General features: G+C 62.1%; 1 protein-coding gene across 3 annotated transcripts; it reads left to right on the top strand.

Annotated features, from left to right (window-relative positions):
- The first annotated feature begins 85 nt into the window (after nt 1-85).
- LOC140650125 (E3 ubiquitin-protein ligase RNF19B-like) lies at nt 86-9,113 on the top strand. Of its 3 annotated transcripts, none has more exons than XM_072858061.1 (10): nt 86-343; nt 2,172-2,263; nt 4,654-5,271; nt 5,797-5,987; nt 6,289-6,439; nt 6,936-7,098; nt 7,551-7,665; nt 7,857-7,994; nt 8,411-8,524; nt 8,674-8,813. In XM_072858061.1, exons 3-9 carry the CDS (start codon nt 4,823-4,825, stop codon nt 8,497-8,499), a joined length of 1,296 nt encoding a protein of 431 aa, XP_072714162.1. In that variant the 5' UTR covers nt 86-343; nt 2,172-2,263; nt 4,654-4,822; the 3' UTR covers nt 8,500-8,524; nt 8,674-8,813. The 3 variants fall into 3 exon arrangements, with proteins under 3 accessions (XP_072714162.1, XP_072714163.1, XP_072714161.1); XM_072858062.1 differs by having other exon boundaries at nt 87-343; nt 8,414-8,524; XM_072858060.1 differs by having other exon boundaries at nt 90-343; nt 8,332-8,524; nt 8,674-9,113.
- The last annotated feature ends 4,166 nt before the right edge of the window (nt 9,114-13,279 follow it).

The raw sequence follows: 13,279 nt of genomic DNA, 5'->3' as shown, positions 1-13,279 counted from the left end.
GCAGGCGGGGGCTGGCCGGGGCCGGGGCCCCTCTCCCGGGAGGGGCGGGGCGGGCGCCTGTGGGACCGCGGTCCCGGGGGCGGGGCCGGGGGCAGCGTGGGCTCCGCCCCTTCCTGGCGCGGGGCGCGGGGCGCGGCCCTGTCGGCGCTGCGGGGCACCCGGGGAGCGGCCGCGGGGGCCGTGAGCGGGCCGGGCCGCCGGGGCGGAGGGCTGGCGGCCTTTGTGCCCCGCCAGGGGCGGCTGCGGCGATTTCCCCCGCTGCCCCGCCCGGCACGGCCCCGCTCCGGGCGGCTGGAGGCCCGCGGGAAGCCTCGCCAGGCCCCTGAGCCGAGGGGAGAGCTCGGTGAGTCGTGTGCCGGTACGGGCGCCGGTACCCGCAGCCCCGCTGGTGGTCCTGGCCGTCCCAGCGCCCTGGCCCCTGCCCTGCTCGGCAGCTGGAGGGGCAGCCGCTGGCCGTAGGCCTGTCCCATCCGTGGAGGCGACGGGCCGGGGCCTTTGCCGACGGGGAAGGGCCAGCGGCCCCTGCCCAGGGACAGCGGTCTGCAGGGAGCGCTGGCGGCTTGGGGGTCCCTGCCGGGCAGCTGCTGGGGTGGGGGGGTCTGCGCAGCGTCAGAGCGGGATGCTCAGGGGGCCCTGCCCTGCAGAGCCGCGGGGGACGGCAGCGCAGAGGAAGGGGCTGAAGGAGCAAGGTGTCCCGGTAAGGCAGCTGCAGGAGGAAGGTGGAGACGAGCTGCTGGAGGCGGAGGGTGGAAACAGCGTTTCTGTGTGTGGCACAGATGGGCTTGTAGAGTTCTGGAGGCTCTGGGGATCCCGGCAGAGTGGGGCTGGGTGGTCCAGAGCCCGTGTTGCCCTGGGATGACAGGGCAGGGTGGGCAGACAGGCTGGAGAACGGGCATGCAGGAGAACACTCGGGCAGCGATGAGTGGCAGTGCTCCAGTCTTTCACTGTCTTGGTGCTTCCAGCACTGAGACCCTTTCAGCCTGGATGAGGGATCTGGGGTTTTTAGGAGTGCAGAGAGGGATTCGCAGTCCTGCCCCCTGGTCTGATCTCCAGAGGCGACTGAGACCATCCTTTGGAGACGCACACTGGGGTCCTGCTCCCTTGTACTGTCCTGGGGAGTGGAACAAGCCCAGTCACGGATCAGGTTGCCCAGAGAGGTTGTGTGGTGTTCGTCCTTCGAGGTTTTCAAGACCCAACTGGCATAAAGCCTTTGAGCACAGTGCTGACCGTGACTTGGGCAGGAAGGTGGACTGGAGACCTCTTGAGGTCCCTTTCCACCTGAATTATTCTGTGGTTGTGGTGACCCCCGTGGGAACTGGCTGCAGAGGAAGGGGAGCCCAGCTCCCCACAGCCAGGCGCAGGAAGAGAAGCAGCTGCAGAACAAGCCTATGAGTGGCCCCAGTGTTGGGGCACCTTGGCCGTGCTGTGGCTCCTCTGCAGCCATTACCTCTGCCAGTCCTATCCCCACGGTCACAGTGCTCTCCAGGACCGCCGAGCTGAGCCCTATTGCCTGGTTCTCCCAGGAGTGCCTGTGGGTGATGGGCCCCCACATGCGATGGAGCTCCTGATTTCACCTGGCATGTCCCTGTGGTTCATTACCCCCCTTCCCAGAAAATCCCCCCCAGTTTGCATGGCTCGGCTCCCAGACACTTGGACGTGCTCTGACCCTGCCAGGCAGGGAGCCTGCTGGGCCCTGGAGATGCTGCGATGGCTCCTCGTGCAGCCCAGTCACACCTCTGCTCCCAGAGGAGCTCAGCTATCTCATGCTGTCACATTTCCGTCTGCTTTTTGTTCGGTTTGGTTTTTGGTTGGCTTCTGTCTCCGGCGTCCCAGCGTTGTGCAGACCGGGGACATCCAGGGCTTTGTGTTCTGCTTCTGGGGGAGGAGGGCCCCTGGTCACCGTGCTCGGGGACTTGTTCAGCCCATCTCCAGGGATGGCCAGTGTGCAGCTGTGTGTGTTGGGGGCTGCCGCCCTGCTCTGGCTCAGCCATACCTTGTACTTGTCCTCTCTGATGCCTAGGTCCCTGCCCTGGATGCGATCCCCATCTACAGGACTCACTCTGCCATCTCTGTGGCTCCGTTAATAGAGCTGTTTGACATGTCCAGGCCACCCTGAGTGTGTGAGCTGCTGCTGTTGAGCCTCATCACGGATAGTTTTTGTTTATTTGCAGGTCCCTGAGGGAGTCGAATGTGTTGGACTTCGTGGCAGTCCCAGGAGAGCCATGGCCATGCTGTGTCGTCAGCAATGATTCCCCGCTGACAGGTAACTCGGGGCCAGAGGATGGGGCCACTTAGATCCCTGCTGGTGCTTCTTCGCTTGTGTTGTGCAGCCCTGGCTGTTTAGTCAAAGTTGTCGCAGTCCTGGTGCAGGAGCAGCACAGGCCCGGGGGTGTCTACTCGTGTGCTGGCCCTGCTGGTTGGACAGCTGATGGCCGTGGTGTCGGCGTAGCTGTTGCTGCTGCTCTCACGCTGGCTCCTGCCGTTCTGTTGGGCAGAGTCTGCGGTGACGGCAGCAGTCACCCCAGACAGTGGTCCCACTGCCCTCTGCTGTGTTTGAGCACGTTCCTTCCCACTCTTCTCCTGCCATACCTCCCACTCTCTAACAACCATTAAAATCCAATCTCAGCCCGGTTTCCATGATCTCTTCAGTTACCACCTCACCGGAAAGTGCTTTGTCACCTGGGGTGACACGGTGCAGCACCTTGCTCGTTCCCAGCAGAGCAGAGGTAATCAGACTCCTCCATCTTACCTGAGCCGTCACTAGTATCTGCCTCTTCCCGTGCCAGTGCTTCTGCTGTTCTAGCTGTGTTCAAACGGAAAAAGCAGCAGAGGCTGTTAGAGGTGGATGGAGGTGCGATGCTGTGGAGGTGTACAGTGTAGGGTGCAACTTTTTGGGGTATAGATAGGGAAGGAGCAAGGAGAACAGTGGAGGAACTGACCCTGCTGTCAGGAGGGACTATGGTGTGGCCCCGGACTCATGTGAGCCCTAAGTAAGGGAAAACTGACAGATTTACCTTCTCTCTCCTGTAATTGCCTGGCTTCTGGTCACTTAATTAACTGGCTCTTGGGTCCCTTGGCTTGCTTGTCTCTTCTAGAAACTCAGCAGCAGCTTGGGTGATGCAGGTTTTAGTTCAGCACCTGGGACGTGGGAAGCACCGGTCGGAAGTGACTGCTCCCCACAAGGCTGCTGCTTGCTCCCCACAAGGTCCTGCTGCCCTGGTTTGCAGGGCGCGTGGAGGAGCTCCCTCCTTCTGGGACAGTTCAGGATCCAGCCTTTGTGGAGGAAGCACTTTCTCTGGCAGTGAGACGTTCCCTGCTCTCCTGTGAGCTAACGCTGAGGAAGAGCGGTGAATGATGGCAGTTTTGATTTGCCCCAAGTTTTCCTCTGGGCTCCCTCCAGCTAGCCATTGCTAGGAGCTTCCCAATACAGGCTGGGCTCGTGTCTGCAGCAGCAAGCGCTGGCATCCAGCTGGACCAAGTCTGTGGCTCTTGGGCACTTGAACTCCCGTGGAAAGTCAGAGCTTCAGCCATGCCTCTCCCTGGAGAGGAGAGCCACGGAGACTTGGGGTGGTGAGGGGTGTGGTTATTGTACTACCCTGTGTACAAACTGGTTATCACAGTGTTCGCCACTGCCTTCCTTGCAAAGGCTGCTGTCTTCCCCACCTCGGCGAATTTGGGAGGTCCTGTGTCTCTGGACTTTGATGCTGAACTGAAGGAGACAGGATGGGGCAGAACAGAGCTGGCTCAGGGGCACGTGGGTGGCTGGAGATGGGCGGTGATTGCATTGCCCGAGCTCAGCATAGGACTGGTCAGCCTTGGCACTGTCACTCGGGGCCTTCGGGCCAACGTGGGGACGGGGCTGGACATAATGGGTGGGACTGACCATGGTTGCACTGACCAGGCAAGATGTGATTGTGGGAGCTCAAGGTTGGGTGCTTTTGTTCTTGCCTGTGGCCTGCTAGGAGGGAGCGCATCAGCTGGAGATGTCGAGCAAGAACAGGGTCTAGCTGCGTGCTCGGTTCGGGGGTGGCTGCGCTGCCATGCGGTCCAGGTGCAGCGCGGGGGGGGCAGGAGGCAGGCAGTGTCCTGGGCCCTGGCAGGGCTCTGCCGGCAGCTGTGCCTGCGGCTGGCCCAGACAGAGCTTGCTTGCCGGTTCAGGGCGGGCTGCTGCGTGTGCCGGGCCAGCGCGCAGCGTGTGGGAGCTGTTCCCTGAAGGAGGAGGCAGTTGCAGGAGCAGAGAGAACCAAGCCCCCTGGTCTGTGCTGCAGGCTGTGACCCGCCAGAGGAGGGAGGATCTGGAACAGCTCCGGCTGGGGCAGGGGGCTGAGGTCTCTGTGCTGCAGGGCTCGTGCTGGGCCAGGGCACCGCTGGCAGGGCTGGCCCTGCTGCCCCGGAACCACAAGGATGGCTGGCTGGGACTGGGCCAGCCTAGGGGCTGCGAGGAGCACTGTGGGCTTGTCCCGGAGCTGCCAGGGTGTTTTGGTGCAGGTGTTTTGGGGAGCAGGGTGCGGTGGTGCGGCCGTGTGGACGGCCCTGGGGTCCAGCCGGGCAGCAGGGCCTGTCAGCAGGGCAGTAGTGGGGTCTCGTGGGTACCGTGGGCCCGTTCCCACATCCAGGACCCAGAGCTCACTCTCACGTGCGGTTCCTTCGCAGGCTGAGCGGTGCCGACTGCAGCTGGAGATGGTTCAGCTGTTGCCTGTGGGGAGGATGCCGGCTCTGAGGCCCAGGTAGGAGCCTGGCCATGGGGGCCACGCTGGGGCTGACACCTTCCTGCTGCCCTCCATAGCCCAACAGCAGCTGGCTGCCGCCCTGACGGGCCGCCATGGAGCAGCCCACGCGGATGCCCAGGCCCCTCCGCCTCCTGGGCTTCTTTGGGCGGAAGCCACAGGCCGTCGGAGGTGAGACATCGCCAGGACCGGAGCCAGAGCTGGAGGAACCTGAGGAGATGTGCATTGCGCTGCCCCTGGGTGAGGGCGGGGAGCTGGTGGAGTGTCCCCTGTGCCTGCTGCCCCAGCCTCCTGAGGCCTTTCCCACCCTGGCCTCCTGTGCCCACCGCTCGTGCCGGGCCTGCCTGGAGCAGTACCTGCGCATTGCCGTCAGCGAGAGCCGCGTGCAGGTGGCCTGCCCGCACTGCCCTGCTGTGCTCCAGCCTGCCGATGTCCACCGCCTCCTGGCCGAGCCCGTCCTCCGTGACAAGTACGAGGAGTTCCTCCTGCGACGGCTGCTGGTGGCCGACCCCGGCACCCGCTGGTGCCCTGCGCCCGACTGCAGGTGACCGGCTGGCCCCTCGTGTGGAGCCGGGAGCAGGGGCGCAGTGTGGGTCCCCCCTTCCCGCGCCAGTGGAGGCGATGGGCTTCACCAGCTGGGAGCTGGTGTGCAGCAGACCACGCCTGTGTCCTGTGAGCCTTCTCCAGGCTCAACCCTCTCGTGACTTGGTCCCATGTGGGGTTGGGCCTGCTCAGAGAGATGTCCTGATCCCTGTCCTGGCTGCAGAGCCCGGGCAGCTGTGTGTCTCTGCCAGGGTTGGTGCTCTTAGCCATGCGGGGCCAGTCCACGAGGCCCCAGGGGAACTGCGTGGGTGCTGGATGGGAAAGGCTGCGCTGCAGTCTGAGCTGGTGAGAGTGTCTCCTGGCTCTCCTGAGCATGGGCTGCAGCTCTGGCTCAGTGCAGAGCTGGGACCTGGCACTGCACGGCCTGGCTGTGCTGGGGAGGGAAACAGCTGTGTGCTGTGTGGGGACACAGAGAGGGCCGTGGGTACTGCTGGTCCCCTCAACACTGACCGCCTTCTCCCCACAGCTACGCTGTCATCGCCTACGGCTGTGCCGAGTGTCCCCGCCTCACCTGCGGGCGCGAGGGCTGTGGCACCGAGTTCTGCTACCACTGCCGGCAGCCCTGGCACCCCGATGGCCCTTGTGCGCCAGCGCCACTGGCTCCCAGGCTGGCCAACCCCGCAGCACAGCTAGTCCATCCGGAGGACTCGGCCCATGGTGAGACCCTGGCCCGGGGTGGGAGCAAGCAGGGCAGGGATTTGACACGGCTGAGCGGCACAGTCGGATGCCTTTGTGCCTTCCTGCCTGCAGGGATGCTGGAGCCAGGACCCAGTGGTCCCCACTGGCTGCCTCTCTGTGGAGGCACGTGCCAGTCGAGCTGGGGGTGTGGAGTGGGACCTTGCTCTGCCTGGCTCACCCTGACATCCACAGCCAGGCTGCAATCCTGGGACAGGGTGTGGGGGTGGACCTTCACTGTCCTGTCCTGCTCCCCCCCATCCCATCTCCTTCCCCCTGCCAGCTGAGGCCGAGGACGTCAAGGTCTGTCCCCGCTGCAGTGCCTTCATCATGAAGATCAATGACGGGAGCTGCAACCGCATGAACTGCACGGTTTGTGGCTGCCTCTTCTGCTGGCTCTGCCTGCAAGAGATCTCTGACGTGCACTTCCTGAGGTCAGTGCAGGGCTGTGGGGCCACTGGGAGCCATGGGGTGTGCTGGGGGGCTGGGGTGGAGGGGCTACCAGGAGCTGAGGGGTGGCTGGAGGAGGTGCCCCTGGGCTGAGCTGGGGGTGCTGTGATGCTGGGCCGGGGATGGGTCGCTGCTAGGAGCTGTGGGGCTAGGATGGGGGGCAGCAAGGCCCTGCTGAGAGCCACGGCCATGCACAGCCAGGTTTGGGGCTGGCTGGGCTGTGGGGCTGATCGGGGGGAAGCAGAGTAGTCTGTGCTGCTGGGTCTGGCAGGGCTGGGGGCCTGGGGCCGGCGGTCAGCACCCCACCCCTGGGGCGGCGGTCCCAGGTGGCAGCTGGAGCTCAGGACTGGGAGGGGGGAGCCTGGCTTTCTGCTTCCACGGTGGGCCCACGGGTCTCCCCGCAGAGCAAGGGTGGGCTGTGCTGGTGTCTGCCTGCCCCTGTGCGGGAACCATTGGCCGAGCCCCACTCTGTCCCCGCAGCCCCTCTGGCTGCACCTTCTGGGGGAAGAGGCCTTGGTCACGGACCCGGAAGATCCTGTGGCAGCTGGGCATGGTGCTGGGGGCGCCTATGGTGATCTCCCTCGTCGCAGGCATCGCTGTCCCTGTCATTACCATTGGGATCCCCATCTACATGGGTAGGAAGGTACTGGCAGGGGGCCCTGGAGTCCCCATGGTCCCGCTCCCTGCTGAGCCTGGCAGCCCATGGTGTCAGGCCTGGACAGACACCCAGTGCTCATCACTGCCCGCAGCATGTCCCTGTGCCACCCCTGACTCCCCACAGCCCCTCCTTGCAGGGACCCTCTCTGCTGCCCACCCCAAGACCCTCCGCCAGTGAGGGTACTCTCAGCCTGGAGAGGTGGGGGTTGGGGTGGGCGAAAGGAGGAAAGGGTCTGGGGGTCCAGGGGTGTTTTCCAGGGACACCTGATCTGTGGTGGCAGCACTGTCGTGGCTGCCTGTCCCTGAGGAGATGGAGGGGGTGTCCTGGCAGTTGCAGCTGTGGCTAGAGCTCTGCCAGGGCTGGGAAGAGGCCCCATCCCCGGGGGCTGTGCGCCGAGATCCCTGCAGAGCCCTTCACCTGTCTTGCTTCTCCTCGAGGTGCTGGGTCAGAGCCGGAGGAGCAGCCTGTCGGGGTGCCAGCAGTGCCTCTCTGTCACCAGCAGCGTCCTCCTCTCTCTCTTTGTGTCACCCGTCATAACAGCCGTCACGGTGGGTAAGTGCGCTGGGCCAGGGCTGAGGGCACTGCCCACGTGCTGGAGAGAGTGGGGCTGGGGCCCGGGGGCCAGTGCAGCGGGGCGTCTCCGAGGGGGATGTCTGAGACCCGGGGCACCAGGGCTTCGCCCAGGGGGGCAGGCCAGCCGGGGCTGCGGTGGGGGCGGGCAATAGCTGCCTGTCTGCCCGCAGGAGTCGGCGTGCCCCTGATGCTCACCTACGTCTATGGGGTGGTGGTGCTGTCGCTGTGTCGGAGCCGCTGGGGGTGCGGGGGCAGCCGCAGCCCGCCCGGGGATCTCGGCGTGGTGGAGCTGGAGAACCTGACCAAGCGTGAGTCCTGCGCTGCCATCCGTCCGCTGCCCTGTGCCCTCCGTTGGGCTGCAGGGGCCCTGGTCCTGCCTCGTGGCTCTGTGGCTGTGACTTCTCCAGAGCCAGGGGCTCCCTGTGGACCCGTGTCGGTTCTGCCCCGGGTGGTACCATGCACACCTCTGTCCCTGTGGGGAGGCTGCAGGCTGCTGTCCTGGGGGAGGCGGGTGCTGTCCAAAGCAGTCTGGGACCAGCTTGTTTGCACCTCCTGCTGAGAGCCTGGTGGGCTGCTCTGCTCCCTGCTCTGATGGGGAGCAGTCCTTGCGGACAGGGTGCTCAGCGCCGCCTCTCCCTCTGCCAGTGAATGAGCTGTGGTCGGTTCTGCCCAGCCCCAGGGGGGGCGAGGACGGAGTCCCGGACACAACCACCTCCTTCCCCAGCAGCAGCTATAGCCCGCGCCACGGGGCGGTGTGGAAGGAGCAGGACAGCCAGTCAGCCAGCACGGTGGCTCTCGCGGGGAGCATGCTGAGTGAGGGCCAGGACACGTCCTACAGGTGAGCTGGGGCTGCTGTGCTGGGGGGGCAGGGGGGACTGGCAGGTCCCCTTCCTAACAAACAGCCTTCCCTGTGCCCGCTGTACCGGGCAGGGATGTGGCGACATCCCCCGTTGGGCTGCTGCCCTCAGGCCCTGTGTTTGTCTGCAGGGAAGGCATCAACATCGAGGTGGAGGTGTTGATTGAAGCAGTGCCGCATCCTGCCCGGGAGCAGAGCCTGTGCAGCGCGCTGTCGGGGCAGAGTCTCTCTGCGGACTCCCTGGGAGGCACCAGTGACAGGTGCAGTGCGGTGGGCATCCCCGCAGAGTGAGGGGGACTGCAGCACCGAGGGGGGAGACTCTTGATCCACAGAGCCCCCACCTGCCGCTGACACAAAGATCCCATGCCCTCCTGTGGCAGAGCTGGTCACCCTCTGCAGGGCACCCATGAAGCGGGCCCTGGCCATCCCCAGGCTGGGCAGGCACTGGCTGCGCTCAGTGCTGCCCGCACCCTGCGTCTAGCCCCATCCACCCCTTCCCCGAGGGCAGTCTTGAGCATTGGCACTGTGGGGAAATAAAACTACTCTCTGAGGGTCTGTCTGTCTCCTGTGGCACAGCCCCCACCACAGCGGGCTCTGATCTGTGATGCGTTCCCCTGACGGGTACCGCAGGAGGCCAAGCAGCTGGGGTGGGGCGGGCCCAGCCCCACACAGGTGCAGACAGTGGAACAGGCAGGGGGGACAAGTAGGGCCAGGGAGCGGGGGAAGAGTGGGGATATTCCCTTGTGCAAACGCTCCAGCGAACTGCACGCTGCAGGTGCAGGGCCAGCACAGCGCACAGCTGGGAGGGTGGGATGTTGCCAGCAGCAGCAAACCGAGTAACTTGGGTAGGGGCTGAGCCCTGCCCCGGCTGGGCCTGCCCCTGGTGCGCAGTATGTGGTACCCATGGCTCCTGGTGCCCCAAAGTACCTTCCTGGGGGCAGCACGTGGCTTCTGGCAGACAGACCTTGAGTGTGGTGCAGGACAGCTGCAGCTGGGGCCCAGAGCAGCCCCTGAGGGTGGGAGGCCATGCACTGCACCGGGGCAGAGCTGGGGAGCGCACAAGGTCTCACTATGATGGCCTGTGTCTGTATATCTGTGTCCCTTGCCCGCCCCTGGCTGCTCCAGCAGTGTGTGAAGCAGGGCTGTTGGAGAGGAGGGCTGTGCCCTGGGCCAGCTGTGGGTGATGCTTTAGCATGTGGGGTGCTGCAGGATGGGGACCTACCTGGATCCTTGTTGTGATGGGCACCCACTCCAAAGCAGGAGAGAAAACTGCTGAAGGTCCCATGGCTTCTCCTAGCTGGAGGAGGGACCAGCGGTGAGGCTGCCTGCAGCACCCGGGCTCCCACCGCTGCTCCCCTCCCTAGTGGCACTGGGATTACAGGGCGTCACACAGCCTGGCACTCCTGCGGAGGGTAGCCCCTGGCTGGGGGCCAGGTTAGCCCCTGGCCACCACCATAGCTGTGGTGCTCCATGTCCTGCATGGGCTTCCCTGCACACCCCATGGAACACTGGCATGGGCTGCAGTGCACGCATTTCTACATGTGGATGAGGACAAGGCAGTGGTGGCCAAGCTGGTGCCTCCATGCACGGGGGTGGCTGTGGTCTCCCACCCTGCCTGTGGGCAGCCAGGCTGCCCCTGAGGAATGCCCTGGACAAGCTGTGGTGTTGGGGTGGGGACAGCTGCCCCTGCCCCCAAGCTTCTGGGGCCAAGCAGCTTGAGGTTGTGGATCCTGATCTCCACCAGGGTTCCATCCTGCAGCCAGGCCAGCGTGGAGGGACCACGTGGTAATGCCACAGGCTGTGGGTGGGCACCCTGAGCCAGATGGGGTGCGCAGTCTCAAGCAAGTGGGATCCTGCCTACGACCAGTCTGATGCCGCTGCAGCATCCTTGGGAGAAAAAGCTGCTTCTGAACATTTAGCTGCTTAATGTTTAGCAGTCTAGCAGCATCTTACAGCACAGTTGCAGGGACTGGCACTGATTGGGGTGGGTGGGTGCTGCTTACCCCATCGCCCTTCCCCAGCCATGCATGGTCCCAGAATGCTCCTCACTGATGTAATTCACTGCCCACAGCACATGATGGGTGCGGCTGCCGTGGTGCTCCTGTCTCACCCAGAAGTCATCAGGTCCCCTCCCTGGTCCCATAGCTGACACCCCCCCCCCCCCCCCCCAGGTGTTTTTGCCCTGGAGATGCACAGGTGCACTCACACCCAGAGCCAACCAGGAATCCTGTGGTCCCCTGGCCACCCCCCTCCGTGCTCCCACCCCCAGAGCTGACCATGGAGACCCTTGCTCCTGGGGTCCATCACCCTCTGCCCAGCTGGTATGGCTGCTCTTTGCTACTGCTCGCACACATGTGCATGCATAGCTGGCACCACAGACGCTTCCCTGCACTCACATGGAGGAAAGTAAGTAGTTGACGGTGGAGTTTAATAAGGTGGCAGGACAGACTGTGGTGATCAGGCACAGGGCATGGCCAGACTCCTATACTGAGTAGTCCCTGCTTATGTGCAAATAGACCCTCTTATTCCCTTAGCCCTCTATTTCCCACACTTGTTCCTCCACAAATCTCCTAAATCCCTCCCTTTTCCCACCTTTGGTTCCTCCTCTAAACATCGCATAATAAATCCTGTGCTATCCCCAAATGCTCTTTCCCTGCATCCCATAATGTGTCCTGCACCTCTAGGCAGCCACCCTTCTGTGCTCGCAAGGTGATCTAGAGAGCTCCTGATGACACATGGGGATGGGTTTCATGCCTGGACCACAGGGCTGATGGTTCTCCTGGGACAGCCCTGGGAGGGGCAACTCTGTGATTTGGGTGTCTGTCCGTCCGTGCCCCCCTCCCCCCCTCCCCCAAACCTTTTTGCCTGCTCTCCAGCTTGATGTTCCAGCTTGCCTGCTCCAGCTTGACGTTTGCTGCTGAGTATGCATTGAGGTACATGTCCCTCCCCAGCACGCATGCATGCTGATCTCTCCCTTTGCTGGCCCACTCAGACCCACACACCCCCGTGCGCAGTAGAAAGAGCCCGTACGCTTGGGAAAACAGCTAGAAAAGAAGATCACTTTGTGGTGATCCTTTTTTTTTTTTTTTAAATACACACACCTGACCCCTTTTATGCCTGTTTCCCATGCTTGTTCCTCCCCCCTCCCCCCCCCCCCCCCCCCGTGCCTCCCTTCCCTCAAACAGCCCATAGCAGTCCCACCTGCCCCATGTGCCCCGGGCCCTGGCATTCCCACAGTGAGTCACAAGCCCTGTGGGCAGCAGCCCCTGTTGCTGCCGGGGGGTGTCTCCCACTGACCCCCCCATGGACCTCAGGCAGCCCTGGGTCTGACCATCCTCCTGGAGAGCCCGGTGGCTCTGAATAGGTCACCAGGACCACCCCTCCCCAGCATAGCTCCTTGGCTCCTTTGCATTTGTGGAGATGATGAGCTGTTGTCGCATAACCTGCCAGGCAGTCTTAGCAAAACTACTGATTCTATTCTTTGAACAGCTTTACTAGGTTAATGAGAATAACTGTAGATATAAGGACCTTTGATATGGCACATACCACAAAGCATTTTGATTAAAAATTGGCATGATAAAACATCAACAGAGCATCCGGTAAATGGTCTAAACCCAGTTTACATCTCAATACAAATTACTGAGATCACCGCTAACCAGAGTCATTTTAGGGGATGCCACAGAGACTGGTGCTAAGTCCTATATCAAAAACTTTATTTAATGACCAGGAAGAAAGTTTAAAACCAAACCCTCTCAAGACCCTCCACTCACCTTCATTATCTGCTCACAGAATGGTCACATCAGCATACTTGGTCTGGGAGGAGAGAGAGCACTGCATTACGGGAAAGTGGAGAGCCACCAGGCTGGGGCATTGTTCCTGCTTCCTGGAGCAGCTCCTTCCCCTCCCCTTGCCAAACCCAAACCCTGAGGGAGGTATGTCATTGCTGATAATGCATTTTTGGATGCTCTTATTTGTCTTCTGCTCTGTGTTTTGAGGGCCATGCTTTGCGCCTCAACTCCATTTTCATGAGCTCATACAGGCTCCAGTAAAAGGCAGTAAAAGCCACCCTAACAAAACTTGAAATTAAAAAGCCTCATGATTGCAAGACTCCAGCAGCTGATGCTTTTGGGAACAACCTCCCTGCTGAATCCAGCCAGACTTGGATGCCTTGCAGCAGGAACGAGACAGCAGACACATCACAATTCAGACAAACAGGGTTTTTAACTTCACTGAGCAAAACTGCTTCTTGGCTCAGCCTCCCAGGGCACTGCAGCTCAGTCCAGGACTGGGATTTACCCTTCTGCACGAGGCTCTACAGCATCGCTACTGTCCCTCTGTCACATCCCACCTGTGGGGGGGGAAGTAAAACCATGACACTGAATATGTCACATTAAGGACGTGAGTCTGGCGCGTGGCTAAGGGAGAAGAGGTGGCCATCCCATTGAGTCACAAGGTTCAGAAAGGACCCCCTTGCTTTCTAAACTCCTTCTCAGCAAGGAGTCTAGGTGCAGCTGGATCCAGTCTTAGTCTGGTCAACTGTTTATGTCTAAGGGTTATGAGGCCGATAGGGGTAACCCTACTGCAGAGTCAGTGTCTGCTTGCTAGATCCCTCTCAACCCCACTTGCAAATGACTCAGATTTGCAAATCCCGTCAGCATGGATTAAGGTGAAACAACACTCAAGATCCATAAACAACATCAACTTTACTAAGAACAAGAAACTCTTATATGAACAATA

The sequence above is a fragment of the Ciconia boyciana genome, chromosome 3 (assembly GCF_034638445.1).
Source record: "Ciconia boyciana chromosome 3, ASM3463844v1, whole genome shotgun sequence".
NCBI classification, from domain to species: Eukaryota; Metazoa; Chordata; class Aves; order Ciconiiformes; family Ciconiidae; genus Ciconia; species Ciconia boyciana.
The sequence above is the reverse complement of the archived record's forward strand: the minus strand, read 5'-3'. Positions and strand labels throughout refer to the sequence as shown.